The sequence below is a fragment of the Solea senegalensis genome, linkage group LG2 (genome assembly GCF_019176455.1).
Source record: "Solea senegalensis isolate Sse05_10M linkage group LG2, IFAPA_SoseM_1, whole genome shotgun sequence".
Lineage (NCBI taxonomy): Eukaryota > Metazoa > Chordata > Actinopteri > Pleuronectiformes > Soleidae > Solea > Solea senegalensis.
In genome coordinates, this window is record NC_058022.1 from 12,217,412 (window position 1) to 12,240,175 (window position 22,764).

At 41.6% G+C, this 22,764-nt stretch overlaps 1 protein-coding gene across 14 annotated transcripts in view; it reads right to left on the reverse strand.

Annotated features, from left to right (window-relative positions):
• Positions 1 to 424: 424 nt before the first annotated feature.
• Positions 425 to 22,764, reverse strand: part of fmnl2a (formin-like 2a) — a 54,417-nt gene continuing 32,077 nt past the window's right edge. The window contains exons 6-30 of one of the 14 annotated variants that reach the window (XM_044014965.1): positions 22,031 to 22,186; positions 21,051 to 21,086; positions 20,245 to 20,289; positions 19,079 to 19,187; positions 18,794 to 18,870; positions 17,453 to 17,546; positions 16,327 to 16,401; positions 13,449 to 13,559; positions 12,819 to 12,968; positions 12,381 to 12,482; positions 11,985 to 12,249; positions 11,367 to 11,576; positions 10,929 to 10,949; positions 10,249 to 10,373; positions 9,955 to 10,157; positions 9,484 to 9,718; positions 9,309 to 9,377; positions 8,354 to 8,434; positions 8,129 to 8,258; positions 7,862 to 8,025; positions 7,410 to 7,511; positions 6,334 to 6,429; positions 5,449 to 5,572; positions 4,071 to 4,190; positions 2,222 to 2,284 (exon numbers count right to left, since the gene is read on the reverse strand). In XM_044014965.1, coding sequence (XP_043870900.1) covers positions 4,099 to 4,190; positions 5,449 to 5,572; positions 6,334 to 6,429; positions 7,410 to 7,511; positions 7,862 to 8,025; positions 8,129 to 8,258; positions 8,354 to 8,434; positions 9,309 to 9,377; positions 9,484 to 9,718; positions 9,955 to 10,157; positions 10,249 to 10,373; positions 10,929 to 10,949; positions 11,367 to 11,576; positions 11,985 to 12,249; positions 12,381 to 12,482; positions 12,819 to 12,968; positions 13,449 to 13,559; positions 16,327 to 16,401; positions 17,453 to 17,546; positions 18,794 to 18,870; positions 19,079 to 19,187; positions 20,245 to 20,289; positions 21,051 to 21,086; positions 22,031 to 22,186 — 2,872 coding nt within the window. In that variant the 3' untranslated portion in view covers positions 2,222 to 2,284; positions 4,071 to 4,098. Of the gene's footprint in view, positions 2,763 to 4,070; positions 4,191 to 5,448; positions 5,573 to 6,333; positions 6,430 to 7,409; positions 7,512 to 7,861; positions 8,026 to 8,128; positions 8,259 to 8,353; positions 8,435 to 9,308; positions 9,378 to 9,483; positions 9,719 to 9,954; positions 10,158 to 10,248; positions 10,374 to 10,928; positions 10,950 to 11,366; positions 11,577 to 11,984; positions 12,250 to 12,380; positions 12,483 to 12,818; positions 12,969 to 13,448; positions 13,560 to 16,326; positions 16,402 to 17,452; positions 17,547 to 18,793; positions 18,871 to 19,078; positions 19,188 to 20,244; positions 20,290 to 21,050; positions 21,087 to 22,030; positions 22,187 to 22,764 lie in introns of all 14 variants that reach the window. The other 13 variants (XM_044014947.1, XM_044014957.1, XM_044014934.1 and 10 more) reach the window with 13 other exon arrangements.

Sequence of the window (22,764 nt, forward strand, 5' to 3'; positions counted from 1 at the left end):
GTCAAAGGTTTGTATTTCTGTGACTTCAAGTATGTGTCATTTCTTACGTCAAACATCAACTCCTTTAAAAGTAAACTACAGGCAAAAAGTTTCACAATGTCTTTCTTAAAAACCAGTATGAGTTCCATGGATTTTGGCAATTTAGATGCATCATTTTCCTCAATTTATCTTTAGGTATACGTGGATGTTACCAGATTACTGCTGAATAAATGGTAACAAAAGAATAAGATTAAAGATTGAGAAGATTGCAAGAGTCACAAGTGAAAAACACAGATCATAGTTTGCATACAAGAATCCCAATAAAGCACCTGTGTTCATATCTAACAAACTACCACAGAAATGGCTGGAAAGAAGGAGACACTGATTATTACATCATTTCTGTCCTCAATGTAAGAAAAAAACGAGAACAAAAAAATATTCACAATAACATTTATGTAAATATTTTATTTGATCATAATTGAAAATCTCATATCACCTAAAATTTTGTATTTGAAACAAAAAAAAGCTTGTTATTTTTTTTTTGTAATAAGCGAAAACTGCCTAAAATACATTTCTGGTGAAGGTAAAAAAACAAGAACAGAAGAGAACATGCCAGTATTATCCCGTGAGAGGAAGAACTCTGAGACACACAGTGGACGGTGATGACAGTCGAGACGTTCAGTGAGACACAAAACCAGCACAGGTCAACAAACACTAAACTGGTTCACGAGTTAACTGGTTTTGACCATGAAGCTCAAACATGAACAGACATTTGTGTCTGTCTTTGAGTAAACGCACTCGTCCTCCTGCATCGTGTGAGATGTGACGTGACTTTAACTGCATTTGGCGTCATTATTAAATATACAAAAAAAAAAAAAATGGAAACAAAATCTATAAGTTAAAATAACATTCAAGTTGTATAAGACAAGGCAATGAAAACTTTTTTTGTTTAAACAATATTTACAATATTAACCGTCTGGTAATGTGAATAAGTAAAAAAAAAAACATGTTTGTAGCAAAATATCTGTACATTTAGGAACGTTGTTTTTTGTGTTGCGTGCGTTTTATTTTCGACACATTAGATGGAAAACACGAGCTTAAACGGAATCTTTTCAGTGGTTAAATACTATACATTAAAATTACAAATAAAGTGAGTAGACACAGTAGCACGGAATACGATTAACCGGGGAATGTGACGCCAAGTTCTGTCCAGTTTTGATGAGGAGCTCATCCAGTAGCATTCGGGCATTATTATTCGTGCAGTTTTTATGCTTCCTTTTTTTTTTTATTTGTTCCCAGAAACCAAATTGTTATAATAATAAAAAATGGACAGTTCAGTTCCCGCCTTCTTTTACAGATAAGGAGCTACAAAGTCAGGCTGAACCCAGTGAAAAGGCAGTCGGTATAACGAGGTCAGATTATATACAATTCACATTATTATCCTGGGCTTACTCTGAAAAAATATGACTCATCATTTTTTTTTTTTTGTTAAATGTACGATACATTATTTAGTACAAATACAGATTTCACTTTCTTTCTCTCTGATCGTCAGCCCTTTGTGGTTTGAAGATGAGAAGAATGTTTGTGAGAGGAACGGGGAAAAAAAGAGAGAGAGCACCAAAGTGTACCGAAATATTCCCAATGTGTGAATATAGCATCACTAAAAGTTAGTAATACCTGTAACAGCTGAAGAGGGGGGGGGACACACATCCCATACATTCTTCAATATGTCTCTCCGGGGGGGAAAGAGTCTCTTTACGTGGCTCTTTAAGCCACGAGTCCAGTTTTACACGTCCCAAAGTTAAAGCCTTGTCAAATCGTATTGCTTTAAGCAGATTAATTAAAAAAAAAAAGAGAGAGAACACAGTGCGACGTTAGACCACAAAAATAAGTTCAGGCACTTAGTTTGTCTAAGGTTTCGGAAAGCGACCTTTAAAAGTTCCCATACATCCCTCTGTCCTTCATAGTGAAAAGCTGCTACTATACCACAGACATGGAATAACACGTATTCTTATGTAATATATATACATACTCATCTCTCTGGTTGCTATGACACTCATCAGCCTTCGCTCTGCATCCGACCTTCTTGTCTCTCCCTCTTTCCTGACATTTCACTTCCTTCCCTCACTTCCTTCTCTCTCTTCCTTCCTTCCCTCCCTCCCTCCCTCCCTCCCAGCACATGCTCTGTTCCCTCATCACATGAAAACTTCGCCGTTGTTCATCGGCCGCAGGTTCTGATCATCAAAGCGTCTCCTGACGCTCCTCCGCACAGCGTCCGCTCGCCTGTAAGGCTGATTCCTCAAATCTGGAATAGGAGAGAGGAGGGGAGGGGTGGATAAAAGAGCTGTCAGTCATCTTTGTCAGGGCGCTTTGATGAGCACACAAGCTCAAAGTGCTGGTGGCCTGTCTCTCAAAGCAGCATGAAGTCTAATGCACAAGGGAAAAAATAAAATAAAGCCCCTTAGGTCGGCTGTCTGTGGGTATTACGACAAGACGAGCCACTGTGTTCTGACTTGTAAGCCTCTAGCTTGTGGAATCAATAACAGAGATGAAGAGACGACTACAAAGAGAGGCTTTCTTTGCACTAGACATTTACATGTACTCTTTAGCGAGATGATATGATAAGGAGGTGGAATGTAAGACAGTGTGTAAAGAGGGAGGGAGGTAATAAAGAGATGCTTGCCAGGTTTGGGACACATCCATCACTACAGGAGTGCTACTGGAGGACTTCCTTACCCTCGAGTAGACATTGGGAAATTTAGTTATATTATTCTTCTTTAGGGCTAGATGAAGAGAAGACAAAATGGAGGTTAAAAAATAACGTAGGAGGAGGAGGAGGAGGCGACTCAACATGTGTTTGTCACGCTGGCTTTGCACAGTGAGCGCTGCGAGAGCGCGGCAGCAGTGGCAGCGGGAGGAGGACACCAGAGTGGAAAGAGCTGGAGAATGTTAACTGCTTCAAAAGGCAGCGAGGAGAAGAGAGGATGGTAGAGAGAAAGAGAAGCTTATTTTCTTTCTGTTTCTATATGTATATAAAGATATATATGTGTGTGTGTGTGTGTTACTAAACCCAGACTGCTTTGCAGAGAGGACACCAGCAGCAAAGTCAAAAGTGCCCATTTCAAACTTCCAATACAGAAAAGAATCATTATGTAATAGCATCTTCACCAAAAGAAAAAAAAAAACAACAAAACAAACAAACAAGCGTGCATGCAGCCAGAGAAACAGCACCAATGAGTTATTTAAACATCATTTCAGGTCAGGAAAAAAACACACCAGGTTAGTAGCACACAGAACGCACTAACGGAAGGAATTATGTAGATGAGGACGTCATGCAGCGTGTGTTAAGTAAACCAGCCCCGACACACACGTGACACACACGTGACACACACGTGACCCGTCAGCGCACGGCAGCAAACAACAAGCACAGCATCTGGACTAACTGGCAAAGAGCAAGCAGAGGTGCATTGTGGGGGGGTTGGGGGGAGGGTCTGCATCAGTAAACAGCAGTGATGACGATGGTGATAAATAAACACACAAACATTTGTTTACGGAGTCAAACAGTGATTGAACACACACACACACAAACAAAAAGGCAAGTTATAATGCCACAGGCACACGTACACATCAGACTCTTCCACCACTAGATGGCAGCACCCATCTAAACATTTCATTACAGGAACACTTTTAATCTCAGTCAGTCAGTGCTGGTAACGAGTGACCCTGGAGTTTTCTCTGTGACATTATGGTTTGCCATGGTGGATAAAATAATAATAATAATAATAATAATAATAATGATAATAATGATGATAATAATGATGATAATAATGATAATAATATGCAACCGGGAAGTGAGAGAGAGAGAGAGAGAGAGAACCATTAACCCAACAACACCGTGTCATGCTCAAGGGAAGAAAACACATGCACTTGATACACGTGTGCAGAAACCAACAGTCCCGAGGTGTGAGTGGAGTTTGACGGTTAAATACAAAAAAATAAATATATAAATAAATAAATAAATAAATAAATAAAACAAGGGTGTGAAGAAAAGGACATGCAAAAAGAAGACGAGAACATTTTGTTCCAGAAACCTTTGAGAGGAGAGAGAGTTCTATAAGCTTAGTAATGGTACTCGTCATTGAGGGCGGGCTCGCAGAAGAACCGAGAGCCGCGCTTGGCGGTGCGGGCGGTAAAGGGCACGGTCTTCAGCACTGCATTGAAAACAACAGGGACAACAGCCAGGACAAGACAAGACAGACACAATATAAGAGAAAAGCAGATTCCTACAGGGGGTTTTAGCACGGTTAGCACTAAGCAAATAATCCAACAACAGCATCAGCATCAGGCCGGGTGTAAAGTCTCTGATTATATAACTTCGGTTGGTTGACGATCAATAAAAATGATTTAAAAAGTACTCAAGTGTCCACAAAATGTATTAAAGGGCTATATCATTTTGTTTCCTCTACCTGGTCAATTTAAAACAATTACAATGCTGCTGTGTTTGTTTAATTCACATTCTGTTACAGAGTTGGACCTTTTACTCATAAAACTTGTTATATTTGACAGAAACACAGCGAAGAGCAGTGCAGGGCTTTTATTTGATGTCACTTTGACGTCAACGTTTTGTTAGTTTTATTTCTTTTTTTCTCTGTTGTTGTGGGAATGAGACACGTATGATAGAGCCACTGTTAGATTATCAAATAGGAACAAGGCCCTTTAAATAAGGCACTATTTATAGTTATTTAATAATAACACTTCTGACTACCGACTACTTTTAAAACTACCTTTGCACTACACCATCTATACATTCTGTTAACTCATCATGTTTTCAACATATTATATGGGATTTTTACAAAGTAAACAATTTGGTTTTTAGAAGCTAAGTTTGTTGATTTGTTGTTTCAAAGCATAATATCAAGCAATTTATTTAGTTTTTTTTACCTCAGACACCAAAAACAGTATCCTCTAATATTCAAAATCAGTCTTGTAATATAGAAGAGGCCCATATATACAGTATATAATAGAGTGCAAGTAACATATATATATACAACATACAGTCACAAATGTCACAACCTGGAGACATTAAAGTAATATATGATAAGTGCAAGTATCTCTACTATTTAAATCCTGATTAATGACCCGGCCATGTCTACGTACAGATCTCAGTGTTACAAAGCCATGAGAAAGCAGATAAGAAAAGCAACGATCATGAGAAACATCGGAGCTGATCATCACTGGATGAGCTGGATTGTCAGTGCATGATTGTACTCATGAGGTTTGGGTTCGCAAACATCTGACAGCTGGATTTCGACAGAGCCAAAGGTCTTTGTGTTAGTTGCTTTGGAGTCTCTTTGTTAAAGACTGAATGTACAGCACAGGAGAGGACCTTCATGCAGAGCGCCCTGTGTGTGTGTGTGTGTGTGTGTGTGTGTGTCACAGGCGGCAGCCCGGCCCGGCTGATGACGTTACCTGTGATGATGTCCTCAATCGCTCCGTCTTTGCCCTCATAAACATGCCGACTGTCTTTCACCTGTTTCTTCCTCAGCTCCTGGATCAGCTCTTGTTGCTGCCGCTTGTTCTTATGGGATGGAGACTGAGAAAGAAAGACACACACACACACACACACACACAGCAAAGACATCATTGACACCTTTTAGTAAGTCACACGCTACCTTCATTCTAACATGTATGTGTGTGCGTCAAAGGGAAGTATAACGGCACTTTTCCATTACATAGTACCGCCTCGCCTCAGCACGGCTCGACTCTACACGGTTTGGTTGGTTTTCCGTTACATAAGTCCTTTTAATTGTTCTACAGTTGGGCATTATTCAGTTTGATTCTTGTGTCGGACGTCGCACTCATGTCTCCTTCCTATAATGGCATGCGTAGTATCAGCTCAGTTCAATTGGAACCTCGCCAGAGCAGGTACTAAAAAAAAAAAAACCGTACCATATTATACCATTCTACCGTATTATGGCTAATGGAAAAGCAAAATAACCGTGCCGTGCGTGTTTGGAGAGGGCGTCTGGTGGACTGGAATAATAAATTGTGCAATGTTTTGATCTAAATGGGGACAGCAGAGGAAACATGTAGAAAAACAAGTGTTTATGACGCTGTCAGACAGGCTTTGGAAAGCATGTGCCAAACAGTTGATCTGTACAACACAACAGTCTGTACTGCTGGGTGTTAGAATATTTTCAGCTTTGTCATGGATGAGGCAGAAGGGTTTAAAAAAAGTGGAGCAGCCTGACTTTCTTGTGTTCATGATTCTGTTCTAGAGAGTGATCTAGGGAGCAAAGGGGTTAGGGCATAAAGACAGGGAGGTGGGGGAGTTGGGAAAGACTAACAATTTACCTTCTGGTCTTCCTCCATCATGGCTTCTTGCTCCAGAAGTTTCTCCCTCAAAATCTGCTCCTGTCTCTTTCTTTGCTCATTGTCCTCTTCTGCTTGCTGAGGAGATTAAATATTCACATCATTGATAAAAAAAGAAATCGCAATTAAAAGGCAGAAACTTCTTCTGAAGCTTTCACTATGTTCAACATCCGGACATCTGCAAACCTAAGCATTGTGTGAAAGTTGCAGTCATTAAAACAAAAACACAACAAGGAGAGCAGTGAACAGGACTGACACACAGCTGTCCTGAGAGGAAAACAGCAAACACGTCCAGAACGTCCCCGGCTGAATTCCAGTTCATGTAAACCTGTTGATGGAACTGCTGCATCGAGGAGAATAGGAAACGGTAGAGGCTAAAATCAACAAGAACGTGCTGTGATAGGTTTTTGTTTGAGGTGGTACTGACTGTCAAAGTTTGAGCATTTATTTTAAATTAAACCTTTTTGGTATTGACGCAAACATGACACCACAGATGTTACGTCTGGTTTCCATGACTTGTGAGGACATTACATTGACTTACATTCATCAACGACTACCGGCCTAACCCTAAACTTTAACCTCAACCTAACCATACAACATGTCATAATTCATGTTACGGGGACGTGATTTTTGGTCCCATAAGGTAAACCTGGAAAACACACAAACACACGCACACCTACATGTTTGCGCAGCATTCAAAGTGAGGACACTCATGTACATAATGCATTCCCTAGCCACTGACTGGTCCTCATAAAGCAACAAATACAAGAACACACACGCATGAAAAGGCCTGTACATTAGCAATAACCAGTTAATGTCTAACTCTAGCCTAAACTCATTTAAAATCTTGGCCCTAAACTTAAACAGTTCCTCATAAATGAGTCTCATAAGTGTTTATGTGAGAGAAGCTTGACACACTCACTCACACCTTGTTTGCACCACACTCAGGAGCATTTTTAAGTCTGTTTACGAGTCCTCTCTGTGGGGCCGTGAACTGAACCCTGGGGAAGGTTGAATTGAAGTGACTGAGGCGTGCGAGAGACAATGATCCAACTCACCTTGTACGCCCTAACAAATCGCACAAACACGGGGAAGAAGACGGACGGCGGCGTGGTTTTGGTGTTCTCCCCGAAGAATTTCACCGCCTCGTCGAAGGCGTCCTTTCAAAGACAACAAACAAAGTGAGTGTAGGGCTGGCTGTTGATTCAACTTTTTCAATACGTTAGTCCTGCACGATGCATTTTTTTCCAGTCCCTTGCAGGTCCAGTCGTCAAAACGTGGAGAAACTTTCTGCTCTCATATTTATTTTTTATTATTTATTACTTCTCGACATACATTTCATTCATTCAACAAGCTCCAGCCTGTGAAAACACAACACACACACACACTCGTCTCCTTCAGGGAATGAGCTCCATCAGTGGATCTTGTGATTCCATGTACAATCACAACACATTTTTTTTCAGAATGAGGTGATCCGAGTTCTCAGCCCTTGACGTGTGCGACTGTTTACCTGTGCAATTTTGGCGTCCTCCTGCAGCTTCTTCAGCTTGCTCTCGTTGTGCGTGATGAAGTCTTTGAGCATGGTGTTGTGGCCGTGCATGCTGTACTCTCGTTTGGTCAGCTCCATCCCCCTCTGCAGCTCCTTCACGTCCAGCAAAACGTTATCCAGCGAGACTGTAAACGCAGAGAGACCTCGTGAGCACAGGTGCAAGATTGAACCGAGTCTCTGAACACAATCAAGCAGGAAGAAATGTCTAATTTCTGTGGTGCGACTCACCGACGGCAGCTTTCTCCACATAGTTCAGCTCATTGTAGAAGAGAGAAACCTGCGTATATTTCTCCCTCACCACATTGGCTATGTAGTGCAACAGTGTTAGCTTACGGTCCGTGGACTTGGTATCAAGGAGCTGTGAAGTGAGGAAAAGGAAGATTGAGATTGAGTTGAGTGAAGTAGATGGGAACAGGGAAATTTAAAATGCAGAGGGAAGCCATCTGAATTCACCAAGTCTAGACTTTGCAACTTGAATCCGTACACCGCTCCTCTTTTGCTGCTGTTCATGTAGTTTCCAAGTGCCAAGACAATCTGCAGAAGAGCAATAAACACACATGTGAAACAGGAAACCACGCATGGGGTCGACATTAGTTTTGATCCACACAGAAGTTATTATAACTACTTTTAAAAACTTCAGGAATTCAGACATTGGCAACATGACTTTAGTTTACTCGGCGAGTCCTGTTCCCAATATTTAAGCCTATCTAAAGCAGTGGCAGTCGCTGGTCTGTGAAACAAAGGAAGCTCATTTTATTATTTATACATAAATTCTGCAAACGAACAACTACAACAAGGAAACGCGATCATCATGTAAAACTGAAATGCTGTAATAATGTTTTTATTTACAGTGTATATGTACAATGAAAATGGGCTATATCAACGAGCAAATAACACATGACGACCAGCTATTTGTCTACAGACTTTCCTCGTGAAATCCACACAGGACTGAGGCAGAAAAGGTCCCACTGTCATGTATGTTTCATGCAACGCTGTCAATCTAAAACTGGTTCCTCCTCTCAGACAGTTCCTCCAATCATCATGCAGAAGCCCAGTGTCCACGACCGCCCACTGCTCCATTAACCCAAAGAGAAGCTGAGCTTCCGTGGAAGTGACAATTTTGCCGCATTTGTCAAATCACCGTCAAGCTCGCTGGAGTGAAAAAAAACTTTTCTGTGTCGTCCCGTAAAGGTTTTAATGCGGAGGCTGTTGCGAGAATACGAAAATCGCACAAGACGATACGTCGTCCGCGATAAACAGCTGATTCTGAACGAACCAGTGCACGTTTAGTATTGAAATGTAAATGCAACACAGTACATTTCAGAGGAAGCTGAGCTTCCCTTGTTGTCTGAGAGGAATCTAAAGTGCCTTTATCTGAACTCCTGACTGAGAACTTTCACAGACGTACCTCCAGAATCTTCTTTAGCTTCTGTGATGACTTGATGGACACTGATGCAGCAATGACGGCATGAAGTTGCTGCGGGGAAACAAAGAGGATGTCAAGATGTGGAGTTCAGTGCAGCATTTTTTACTTTTTTACTTTCCAAATGTCATATGCATACATCTTTGGCCCCAAAACATACCGGTGTGAGCATCTGGATGCTCTCAGAGAAGTTGCCGATGAAGGCCATGATGGTCATCTTCTGCATGAGCCGCTCGATCTTGCTGAACTGCATCATGAAGCGGTCCTCGTCCGTCAGGCTCTCCAGGGGCTTGCGCTCCTTCTCAAACTGTCGCAGGATTTTGATCTCGTTCTCTGTGGGCTGGAAGCGCATCAGACACTCCACAAAGTCCACCGGCAGAGTCCGAAGGTCGAACCTGGACAGCAGGAACAATGAGGATGATATCACTGATTTGAAAAAAAAGTATTGTCATGCATTTACTTAGAAATCCTAAGAAAATGCCAGTTTATAGGACACTCAAAACAAATGATCTCTTTCAGGGGAAAAAACATGCACAAAACCATGTGTAAAAGGCTTCTTATTAGTTGGGAATGCAGAGTCAGCATTTATTATAAACTGTTGTTTTTCTGTTTTCATTTTGAGGGGACTTACAGCTGGATGCCCTTGCAGATCTCCTCAGGGGTCTTGCCTGCTTTCCTCAGCGTGATGGCCAGGTTCTTTGCTCTGTTGGACTCCAGCAGAGAAACCTTACTGGGTCCCTTCTGCATGACCTTCTGCTTGCTCATGTTGAGTTCAATCGGTGCCCCCTGGGCTTTCGTCTTAAATATCTCCTCAAACTCGTCCACGTTCAGCTCCTGGAAGACGGCAACAAGTTCCGGTTGTCATCTCGAGGAGACTAAGACTTGAAATGGTTCGACTCTCAGTGAAGGGGGAAAAACATCTCACCTCTAGTATCCTCTCGTCGTCGATCTCATTGAAAACTGTCCCGTTGATCTGGTTTGGTTTGAGCGCTACCCAGTTGAAGACAGGCATGCGGAACTTTGTCTTGATGGGTTTCTTGATCTTCACAGCTACGTGGGACACAGGAGAGTTAGCAGTGATACTTGAAACTGAGCCGCTATCAAAGAACTCACACACACATGTAGGTTCATGGACATGCAGGTGGACAGGGGACATGAATATGAGATTTAGGACACACAAAGACATGACTCTGCCTTGATGTATTAAAACTGTACATTACAGTCAGACTTGTCTGTGAAGCCCGGACTATGACAATCTATTAATGGTGGAGAGAGTGTGACTGTTAGGAAGTTAAACATCTTTCATCAGTGTACCACAGCAGGTCTGTGCGTCTCAGCATGCAACAAAACACACACACACACACACACACACACGCACAATATGACAGCATGTGGCGAGGGTGGATCATGCAAAAGTTTGAAAACGGATATTTTATTTGTAGCTTAAACTCATCACATAAGTGAACTGTGAAACTGTGTTGAAAATCGAAAAAAAAAAAACTACCATTTTCAAAACTTGTGGGAAGGGATGAAAATATGTGAGGGGAGAATGGTAAAAAACAAAAAAATAAAAAAACAACTCCAGACATGACAAACGTAACCTACAGAAAAGTTTGATGGGTCCCTCTGGTTGGCAGAAAAAAAAGAAGAAGAATCAATAGAAAGAAATTGGCGCAGTTAGTGATAAAGTTCGTACACATACACATCTCAAACACTCAAGGGATGGACTTTGTTACTGGTCTCAAGTCTCAGGAGTTCACGAGGTTGAGTGTCAGACTCCATTATCATTAAAAAAAAACAACATAAAAACTATGAAACAAGTTTTGGCCTGAAAATCACCTGCACTGGAGGAATTAGTCAGAGCTGTATCACCTTGCAGCGACTGCAGAGCTACGTGTTGTTGTAGCCGTTTCAGTATTTTTACTCATATATACAGAAGCTGCTATGCTTATTGTCACATACATTTTGACGAGATTCCACTTTCCTTTATCCTGTATAGACATGAAACTGCTTCTGTGTGTGGTTGCTATTCCAAGAACTTACCAGCTAACCCCGAGTTCATGATGACAGTGGGTGTCCCACAGCCAGGCAGTGGGGGCGCCATCGGAGGAGGTGGAGGAGGCGGAGGAGCTGAGATCCCAGGTGGGGGAAGAGGAGGAGGTGGTGGAGGGGGAGGAGGTGGAGGTGGAGGAGGCGGTGGGGGAGCCGGGGGTGCTACTGCTGTTGGAATGGCTGATGATGGTCCGTTTGACACTGGGGGGGAAAGAAAGAGTTAACATTCATCAATTTCACATAAAGTTTCAGTTCAAAAGCCCAAAAGTAACACTCTTAAACTTTGATTATGAAATGCATTTGTCATGGCATTGCTTTCATATGGTTACACAATTTTATTTTAATCTACAGTTGCATTAATTTTTCACCACAATGATGTCTTATTGATGGAGTTGGACAGCTGTTTTACGTGTTCTCCAGCACATCCCAAAGATTCTAGATTGGGGCTCAGGTCTAAACTCTGTGTGGAACAATCCACGCATTTAGGGAGGCTGGGTGGTGTAGTTTATATTTACACTTATGTTAAGTGAGTTTGAGCCAGTAGAGGAGGAGATGGAGGATTAAGGGGAGGCAGAGGAGGAGGAGGAGAAGACGGCGGAGCAAACGTGCCTGCAACACCTCCGACATGGTTTGGACTGACAGCTCCACTCAATCCTCCACCAATCACGGCACCCGGCACACCCTCCACGCCAGGAGGCGGTGAGGGCAGAATGGAGATGTCGCCATCTCCTTTCTTGTGGATTTTGATGGTGCCCTGCTTCTCCAGCTCATGGATCTTCTTCTCCAGGTTACTCTGTCGCTGGATGGCCTCATCTTTCTCCTTCAGTGTAAGCCGCAGCGTGTGCACCTGCGAGCTGGTCTCTTTGTAGACGGACTGTGTGGGGAAGACACAGAGAATTAACAAGGTAGGCTTGTGAAGGAATCAGAGGAACTAGAAGATAAAACTGTCAACAACGACACGAGCAATCAGAAATGTGCATGCACGGTTCAGGGAGCGAGTCTGACCATGAGGGATTCAAGGTCCTTGTTTCTTTGCATCAGCTGCTTCTCCAGCTCCACGATCTTGGACATGGCCTCATTCTCTGTGTCCTGCAGCTTCTCCGTCAACTGTAAGAACAAGAGAAGAAAACAACGTGAAATTCAAATTTAGGGACATTAAATTGAAATTGCATGAGGTGAGTGTTCATGTATAAGGCGTCTTCTTCGTCTTGCTTTGAGGTTGACAGTTAAAAAGCATTAGATCACAATAAATCTCACACCGGGGAAAACTATGACGGCAAACAAACATGACGGCTGCTTCGCACAGCTGTCATGCACCCGTCAGTTCACTGTGCCGTCATCATCCTGACATATTGGATGTTACTAAGCTCTTGGCAGCAAGAGAAGAGAAATGAAGATGAGGATACTGTTTTATAGATTTTCATGTCAGTAAGGGGGTCTCACATGGGACATGTTCTCCTCCAGCTCTTCCACTCGCTCCAGAGCAGCGTTTTTAGTCTCCGCGTCCTCGAGGAGCGCTCCGACATCAAAGACGTTATCCAAGTACGCCTGGATCTGGACCTGCAGCTTATCGCTCTCTGTGTGTTTTAGTTTCTGAAAAACGTCCAGAAAAGAAGAAATCGTTTTAGCAAAGCAGAGGGTGAAGGGTATCCATATCCACCTCCAGTGTCATGCCAATGATACTTGTATGTCACGCCGATGATACTTGTATGTCACTCTGAATAGCAATGTTTAATGATAATAATCATGTCTATCTGAAACAAAGTGTTCTCTGTCAATATACAAACACAAATGTTGTCCAGTTACAAATGATTAAATCTTCTCTCTCTCTATTGGATTTAGAGGAAGTCATCACACAGCTGCTCAGTTTTTAACTAACATCACAACACAATAACATCTTTCAAATCACGTCTGGAAACACAACAACTCTTTTTTAGTATAACACAGTCTCAGCCCTGCAGAGAGGCAGGAGATGAGGATTTTATACAACTGACTTGAACCATCTTTCTGCAGCTGCTGCACTGTGTGCACTCGAAAACTGAGCTGGATGTCATGTACGGCTGCTCTACTCACGTCTAAGTAGTCGTCCAGACTCAGCTTGGTGAAGTCGTACTGTAGATGAACCCTGAAGTTCATGTCCTCCACCGAGTGCACAGCGATGTTGATGAACTGCATACAGGCCACCTTGAGAACACAAACAGACAGAACACAGTTACTGCCTGTCTCACTGTCCTGTCCTATAAGGACATAAGGAAAATGTAAAATGTTCCGTTAGCAACCGTTAGACTTACCATGCAATGCTATAATCTCCATACAGTATAACTATTTCTCAGTCATTTTATTGGAACACATCCAGAAAATACGGGAAACAACTCATTTAATATTTTTGACTGATGAGTCCAGAGTACCTGCTGCCATGTTGTCCATAAAAACCACTCTGGACAGTAGATGGATAAACCAGTGGGCCCCAAAGGTTTCAACCAGTTCTGAGCTAATGGTATTGCTGGACCTCTTCTGAGATCCTCAGCGTTGCTCGTCTCTTTATGCTTCCTCAAAAGAGTTTGAACCGCACATCTTGAAGCCCCAATCTGCTTTAAAATCTTTACCTGGAAGAGACTTTGCTGATGTAGTATAACTACCTGGTGTATTGCTGCTGTACTCAGTCTTGCCATTACCTGTGACAGGAAACTGTCTGGCTGTTCCTCACCCAGTATTAAGCCTCGTACACAGCTGTTTCTCTTTCAGTTAATGACTGTGTTTTAACCTACATCTGAAAGTGATGATCATTAGTACCCGTTTGGTATAACTGGTTAATTACACACCTGAATATTCACTCATTGTCTACCACTTTAGCCTCCACATGATGGTGGCGGGGGCTGCCAATCCCAGCTGACATGGGGCAAAGGGCACAGTGCACCCCTGGGCATGTCGCCAGTCCATCACAGACGTACAACCATTCACTCTCAGTTTAGAGTGTCGCATTAACCTCTGCATGGTTTTGGACTGTGGGAGGAAACCTGAGAACCCGCAGAAAACCCATGCGCACACACACAGGGAGAACATGTGCTAGACTCTACTCGGCCATGTGACCCTACACCCGACCATAATCCAACAAATCCCCTGCCTTTGTGCAAGTGAACCTGTTATGAGGCAAAGGGCGGTCACACCGAATATTGATTTGATTTACATTTTCCTTCTGTCAGCTCACTTTACACTATATACAGTTAAATTGCTTAACAAACATATCAGACCACCACCCAATGCCTCAGCTGCCCTAAATTAACAGCATTAGTAATTATCAAAATCATTTTTTATGTTTCTATAATAGTATTTTTCATATTATTAATATATATTTTTAATGTGAAAACATGATTATTATTGTTATCCATGAATATTCAAATTTACCGTTTTACAAAACAACTGGAAAAATTGTTTCTTGATTAATGTGAAATTATAGTTATTTAATTAGTTTTACTGGTTTAATGTTATGCTTGATTAATTTCTGACTTCTCAGAGAAGCCCAGTGCGTTGTCGGCTCAAATATGTATAAAAAGGTGAATTCAGTTTGTCATTTGCCAAATAAATAACAAAAACTGTTTTAATTTGTAGTAAGTGGATGGGGGATGCACAGTATATACTGTAGTCTCTCTGAATGCTTTTATAGATCATTACTAAAATCTGTCACCCTTTAATACCACTTCCCCTGAAGTTGGGTGTATAAATCCACATGATCGAGTTTACATAGCTGCAGAGAAGCTTATGCAGCAGATGAAACGGATAAAAGAAATGAACATCCGCCAATTCCACTCCATTGACTGCATTTGAGGAGGCTACATAAACAGATTGAGGAGGATCACTTCCCAGTGTCTAATGTACACACACGCACGCACACGCACACACACAAACACACAGACAATGGCTTAATGAACTCCTTGTAAGGGGCTCAGTTGTCTCATGTGACATGGAGGGTTTAACGTAGGATGTTTGCTCAGGAGTCACAGAGGTCAGATTCAAGGTCCTATTGAAGGTCTGTTAAAACAAAGCAACTGTTCCCACACACACACAAACGTGCATGCACAGAGTATATACACCGTATGTGTGCTCACATCCATTAATCCACTTCGATGGATAAACACACTGAATACAAATCCCACCGTGATGTTTTAATTATTCTCCTCATGACAGACTTGAATTTGGTTGAAAAGAAATATCCTTTTTTCTTTTTTCTAAAAGTGGAGGAGGATACTTGGACACATATTACTCCAAAATATTAAATATGTGTAACACTAAAGAAGATGTTGGGATATGGGACAAATTATAATCCTAAAGTCTAGAAAGAAAGAAGAAAAAGACTGCAGTATTTGTAAAATGGCCAGTGGGGAAAAAAAACAACTACAAAGAATTGCTATAAACCTCTCTCTGTCTTAAGTCTAAAGTCTCTGAGGACAATGGAACCTTTAATCTGAGGTCTAGAGGAGAGATGGGAGAAATGAACTACCTTTCTTCAAGACATAGAGGGGGCACGACCTTCACAGGATACTCTTTGGACAGGTGAGGACCTATTACATGTTTTAATGCAACAATCAGACTGAAGTTCTCACATCCTGTATGTTTGTGTAATACTACTAAATACTAAAGTAAAAGTGGATCATAAACTACAGAGGCATTTTTTCTTGTTGTTTTGAATTCGAACAAATATTTGCGGCAGTGTTCGACATCCTCATTCGAGTACCTGCACTTCCAAACCATCTGGAATCCCCTGATTTATGTTTTTCATGTCATCACAGCTGCAAGACTAGTGCACCTCCCTGTGCTCTCCCTGTCTGACCTGTAGAGAACAGCTGCTTATCAACACTCGGCAGTGGTGAAAAATACAACAGCGGAACACCTTTAATCCCACAAAAGACAAAAAGACAAGTGTAGTGCGATTCGACAGTCGAGATATGCATACCATGAAGTCGACGTTGTTGTCCTCATTCTTGAAATACTCCATGAGCTTCTCAAACCGCTGCGTCTCCTGACATACCTGCAAAACAAACCCCAGCAGTGAATTTAAAGAAGTCATTCATGCAATCAATCATTGGTTTCCATAAATGCCACCCACGCCATTAAACTCTTCTTATTTTTGTACTGATTAAGTCACGGTTGACTTGTGATAAATGTTGCTGTTTTTCTCTGTAGGACTGTATCCTGTGGACATTAATAATAATATAAAAGCAAATAACCAAGCAGTAGATGAAAATCAGTGAGGTCAAATGTCAAATCTACAGCATTTAGAGTGACAAGATCAGTTATTCGTCAGCTACTGCTGAATCATTCTTTCAGGATACAGACAACCACGTGAACTTCCGCCGTCTTCTTTTTTTAACTCTGTCAGTAAAAAACATTTGGGAGACAAAAAAGGGGGCGGTGGTGGTGGTGAGAGAGAGCGAGACATGCGTGCAGTACAGACAGTTCGAGTGGAGGGCAACGAGGGAGAATGAGCGTGATAAAGAATTGAGGGGACAGGAAAAAGTAAGTAGAGGGGTGTGTGCCGAAAGAAAAAACAGAAAAAGGCTGAATAATGCACCCAAGTCTGCGTCCAATATGACTTGGCAAATTATATCTGAATCTATTTGAGTGTCACTTAGCAAGAAAGATAATGATGTCACGATGATTTCTCAACCTTCAATTCATTAGGAGGAAATGATGGGAAGAGGACTAATGCCAATGCCGCCGAGAACAACACTCAATATTTCATTCTCTGGCCTAAATATTACATTAACTGCAGACGGCCCGTGTTTGTGGGCCGTCTGCTACAAAATGGAGCGGCTGTTAGTGCCCACTCATGAACCTCATACTCCCTTTTCTCCACCAGTCACCCAGAGAGGAAAAGGTCAGGGCAAGGTTACGTGTTTTGTTTATCTAGCAGTATCTTACACATGTCTAATTGTTGTTTTTTTTTTTTTATGTGCTACTGTTCAAATCTGCAAGAGGAGCATTCTTCCGGGGCCGAGTCACTGTTGGAAATTGCAGTTATAATGTAATGATGATTCCTCTCCACTGACCCTCAGCCCCTCTTGTGTTGCAGCTCTTACCTCTTTAAAGTTGTCGAACGCCGAGAGAATAATTTCATGTCCTCCTCTCACGAGACAAACTGCCGCCAGGAGCTCCAAGACCAAAGCTTTAGTCCTGTAAAACAAGGAGCAAATAAAGGCAGGAATGCTCAGTAAATGACAGGTGTCAGCACTGCCTTTACACACTCAGCTAAGAAATTCAATAACATTCCATTTTTTGCCAATACTGACACGCTGAAGTAAAATCTATCTTTATGCAATTTTAGCTTTATTACAATTCACATCATTTTCATTCCTTGCCTTTTAAAAAATATTAATGAACATGATTCCATAACTATCCTGATAGATTAATATTAAGAGATGGGAAACAGTTAGGTTAGAGAGCCACATTTTAAACTACTGGCTAGTGGATTATATAGTTTAGTTTAGGGCTCAGGTTCACTAATACACGATTTCCTTGCACCTGGATGAGACACTATGCAACAGGTGATGCAAAGTGGTTTCAAATCTACTTCTGAGGAAATCTCGAAGTGGAAATAAAACGCCCGACCCACGCAGAGATATGGAGGGCGCCTCAGAGAGGAGCTTGTGTGCCGGCAGTGGCCCGACCCATCTGTCGGGTAGAACGTGCCCCTGAGCGACAGAGACACTCGCTCACCCCGTTCCCTTTTAAATTTGGGTCCAAGTTAGGGAAATATAGGCTTTATTTTAAACCAGTGAATCAAACAAATCGCTTCAGAATCTAAAGCATAACTTTTAAATATCAATAAACTGTTCATTATTTGTTATAGTTGCAGACGAATGGAGGCAACAGCAACATTGTGCTAGTTAAACAAGACCGCTGCAAACAGGTTGTATTATGATTGGAAACAGAAAGAAGTGAATTTTACTTGTATATACGCCTCAGTCAGGTCTGAGAATATTGTTTGTAAGAACCGTTTCCAAAAGAGCGACACAGAGTAAAAAAGTCTGCACTACTTTCGATCGTTCATCATTTCAGTTTTCTGCTGCATTTGACTGAAATCATCTGTAACAGACACTAAAAATCACTTCATTCATTCCACTTTCTTGCAACTGTTGCACCTGCTTTTAACCATTTTTATTCAACAAGTGACTATTATGAATTGTTAAATAATGTTTGTTGTTGATGTTTTTCTTCTTGCTGTTTATGTGCCCCCTTGTTGTGCTGACTCTTGCCCGGGTCGTCATTGTAAATGAGACTTGGCTCAAAACTGACTTACCTGGTCAAATAAATAAATAAACTACATCTTTTCTGTTCACAAAGACTAAAAAGAGGCAAAAAACAACAAAGTTATGCACTGCAGTTTTAAATATTGGCCTTACTATCTTGTTTGAACTTACCTCGGATTTTTATTGTTGAGACTTAGTGCAATTTCATTCACAGCATGTGGGTGGGACATAACCATGTTGAATCCATACTGGAAGGTGAAAAGAATGATAACATGGGACAAATTAGCCAATTAACCGGAAAAACAGGGAGCCACTTAATGGGTAAGATGTGCATTCTAAGACATTATAAAAAAGAAATATTAAAATTAAAGTGAATTTGCTTCTGTAAGATAAGAGTACTTCAGCCCAGAGGGACATGAAATATGTGTGGGTGTCAAGTGGTGTGGAGGTTCTGACCTGGTAGTTCATGATAGCACGTAGGCACATGATACAGACATGGACGTCATCTTTTTTACACACCAGTCTGGAGTTTTTCAGAGTTCGTCGGCTGGGCAGGGTGTTACAGCTGGGGGAAAAAACAACACATACACACACACAAAAACAAAAAAAAAGATTGAGTGAGAAGAAGGTAAAAAAAAGGGCAAATTTTCTTAAGAGTCATGGTCTGTGCTCATCTGAACACAAACACTACAACAGATGCCATGAGTGAATGCGCCCTTGTTACACACCATCTACTTCATATAGGGAGGCTGTTAAACTGCCATGCCACCTTACACTAACACACAAAGGCCATAAAACCTATACGCCTTCACAAAGCATATCACTTACAGCTAACACAATAGACGCGAGTCATTTGCATGCAGTGCAGTCAGTGCCGTGATAGTGCAGCCTTATGTGGACAAAAACAAGACCTTTCCTCCTTGTGCAACACCTCGCAATCAGAGAGAAATAATGGAGCTGCAGAATCACTAAATAAGACGCAGAGTCAGTCAGACCAGAGCAAGAACCAGTCAGTAAGACTTTATTTTCTGTCACACGGTTGATTACTAGCCCGAGTTCTAGGGAAAAATGTGTCTTCAGGCTACAGGTAGTCAGGCTGATTCATGCCAAGTCTCACATGTCTGAAGGCCTTCATTTCTCTGAGTCACAACACAGTGTGCGCTCGTACGCGCATGCGTGTGTTCATCTGAAAAAAGGCAAGAACAAGGAAGAAGCAGTCCAGTTTCTGTTTCTTCGGATTCATGCTTATCTTTACATTTACACCACAGAGAGTGCTAGTAGGACATTGTCTCGGTGAGATGTGATCACAACATAAGGAGAATCTCTGGAGGACACAGAAGGAAGGGTGCTGGGCTTGAGTGGGCTGCTCATTCACTTGCTGTGGATTCTCCAAAGTTTCTCCTCTCACTTGGACATTAACCCGATATTATCTTAAGAGCGCTGGCAGGAGGAGAATCCCTAGAATCTCTGGAATAATTTCTGTGGGCATCAACGTCCACACGTACCGCCTCTGCGGACAATCTCCGAAGAATTCCAGGTGTTTGGTGCATGTCTGAAAGCAGCTATACAGACAAACACAGCTACAGAATTCTACCTATTTCTGTGTCATGCTACAGGCATACCATTTTGTTTGAGCGCACTTTGGACAGCTCGCCGTGTTAGGTGACCTTCACGGTGGCACGTTAAGAAAAACAAATACAGGTTACAAAGTTTAAGACATTCAGTTGTTCACAGTATCTAGTAACTATTCTAATACAAGTGTCACCTAAAGCAACCACAAGGACAACAATGATGCAAGATGGACAACTGGATATATAGGAGTAATAAAATACTGATAGTAAACTAGGAAAATGCTTTATAATCTCTTTTTAACCAGAAAAACACAAAAAATATGGAAGATTTGTAAAGGATACCTAATCTATCTGTACTGGTTAAAGGAATACTTCACTGATTTGCATTTAGCTTTGTATTACTAGAATAGGGTTAGTGTTTTCAAGGCTCGGACCAAGTGTCACTGGTGGGTAACAAGAAAAGAATAAAGATATTTCTCGACTGAGGTTGGGAAGCACAATTTTTCAAAAATACAACCCCTATTTTATTAAAACAAAGCTAAATGCAAATCGGTGAGGTATTCGTTTAAGCACAGAGGCAAGAACAATGAGTGCAAAAATCCATTTGCTGCTTGGAAAGAGGAATTCAGTCTGAAGCGCTGGAGGGGAAGCTGGCAATACAAATAATTCACATCGCTGACACACACAACAGGACAAATAAACAACTCACAGCTAGCAGAGAGGCATAATGCACAATGAGACAAGGGGGAATTGTACATGTGTGTTTCTGACTATGGCAGTGAGCGCCTGGGGAGGGAGCAGGGACAGCAAAGGCTGCACAAAGCTGACCAAGCCAGGAGAGCAAATTCAAGACCTGCCTGCTGTCGAAGACTGGCAGACGGATGAATAGATGGCTATGAAGGAAGAACCAGGACAGGACAGGACAGGACAGGACAGAAAAGACAGTCAGTCTCAGTGAAAACACTGACCTGCTGCAGTTCACTGCACATGCTCCAGTAACAACACAGACAACAGACAACAGTGGCTGGCAGCAGACTATTAACTAGGGACTGATTATTCAGTAGAAAATATCTGATATTGTCAGCAAAGTCTGAGGTAGAGGGTAGAGATAAATAACAATCAAACACAGTCTTGTAAAAACATTAGTCTACAGCTGAACAGTGACACAGTGAAGTACTTGGTCTTATTGTAAACAAAGGCAGGATGTTCACCGACTGATTTCAAGTGAGTTTCTGTGGATTTCAATAAACCTCTTCTTACAGATGTACCTTAAAATTAGAGCTGACATTAAAGGAGTGTGAAAATGCTTCATCTCTTTGATATTTACTCACTTCACACAGTATATATTACTTAGGATTACTTCTGATAGAATAGGCAACAGAAAACAACAGATAAAATGTGTTTAATATTCAGAGGACATGTGCCTCATTCAATCAATAGCGCTCTTTGTGCACAAGGTTTAGAGACTTATCTTCACAGAAGTCCGTGCGACTACTGTGCCGAAACATCAAAGGAACGACATGGGGTTTTAGAGCAATAACTGCAGAATTAAAAATAGCTCTCTCCTAATGTTGTAATCATCTGTCACCACTGAAATCACATCCATCATGTGTCACAGTCACATGCAAAGCAAGCCCAAGTCCGACAATCAGAAATGTGTGTTAAGCCATTCAAAGTCTTTGAGACCTTGTGACTACTGAGTTAAAAAAACACAGTTACAATCATAATGCTGCAGCCCAACAAGTGGTTAAAATAGAAAAGTTAAAAGGTTAAAAATCAAACAAACACACGTGGAAACGGATTCATCCCAGTAGTATTTGTGCGTCGTGTGTTGTACCGTAACGTGGAATGTCGCCCAGCGCGTGTGATGCCGTTCCCAGTGATGTGAGATGGCAGGGTGCCTCCTCTGTGCAGGTCTTCTATAGAGCGGCTCCAGGACTTGGACTTATCTATGGCAGCGTCCGGGTTGTTCTCCAAACAGTCGCCATCAAACCTGTGGAAGTAAGATGCGAAATAAGACGCAGTGTGGGACACATGGACATTTGTCTTTATTTGTGTTATTTAAACTAGAGCTGCAACTAACGATTATTGTCATAATCGATTAATCTGTCGATTATTTTCTTGATTAATCGCTTAGTCCATAAAATATCAGAAAACCTTAAAAAATGTTAATTGTTGTTCGTCAAACCTGGAAATGATGATGTTCTCAAATGTCTTGTTTTGTCCACAAACCAAAATGATTCACTTTTAATGATTTCTTTGTTATCCAGAGCAAAGAAATTAATAAAATACTTAAGCTTAAACAATGAGAAATCTTGTTTTAATTATGAAAAAAGCTTCAAACCAGTTAAAAATGTGGAGGACTCTAGCCAGGTGCGTGTCCGTCTCTGCATTTGTTTACTACTACGCTACACTTCTTTGTCTTCTTCGAATAATTTCCAGCAGGCTGTACACTGAGAAGTGTAATGCTGCCCTCTACAGGAAAATCTTTTATTCTTACATATAGACCAGTTGCATGAAGAAATGCTAAAACTAGCCTCTTAAGACTGACTGTTGATGTCGTCTAAGCCT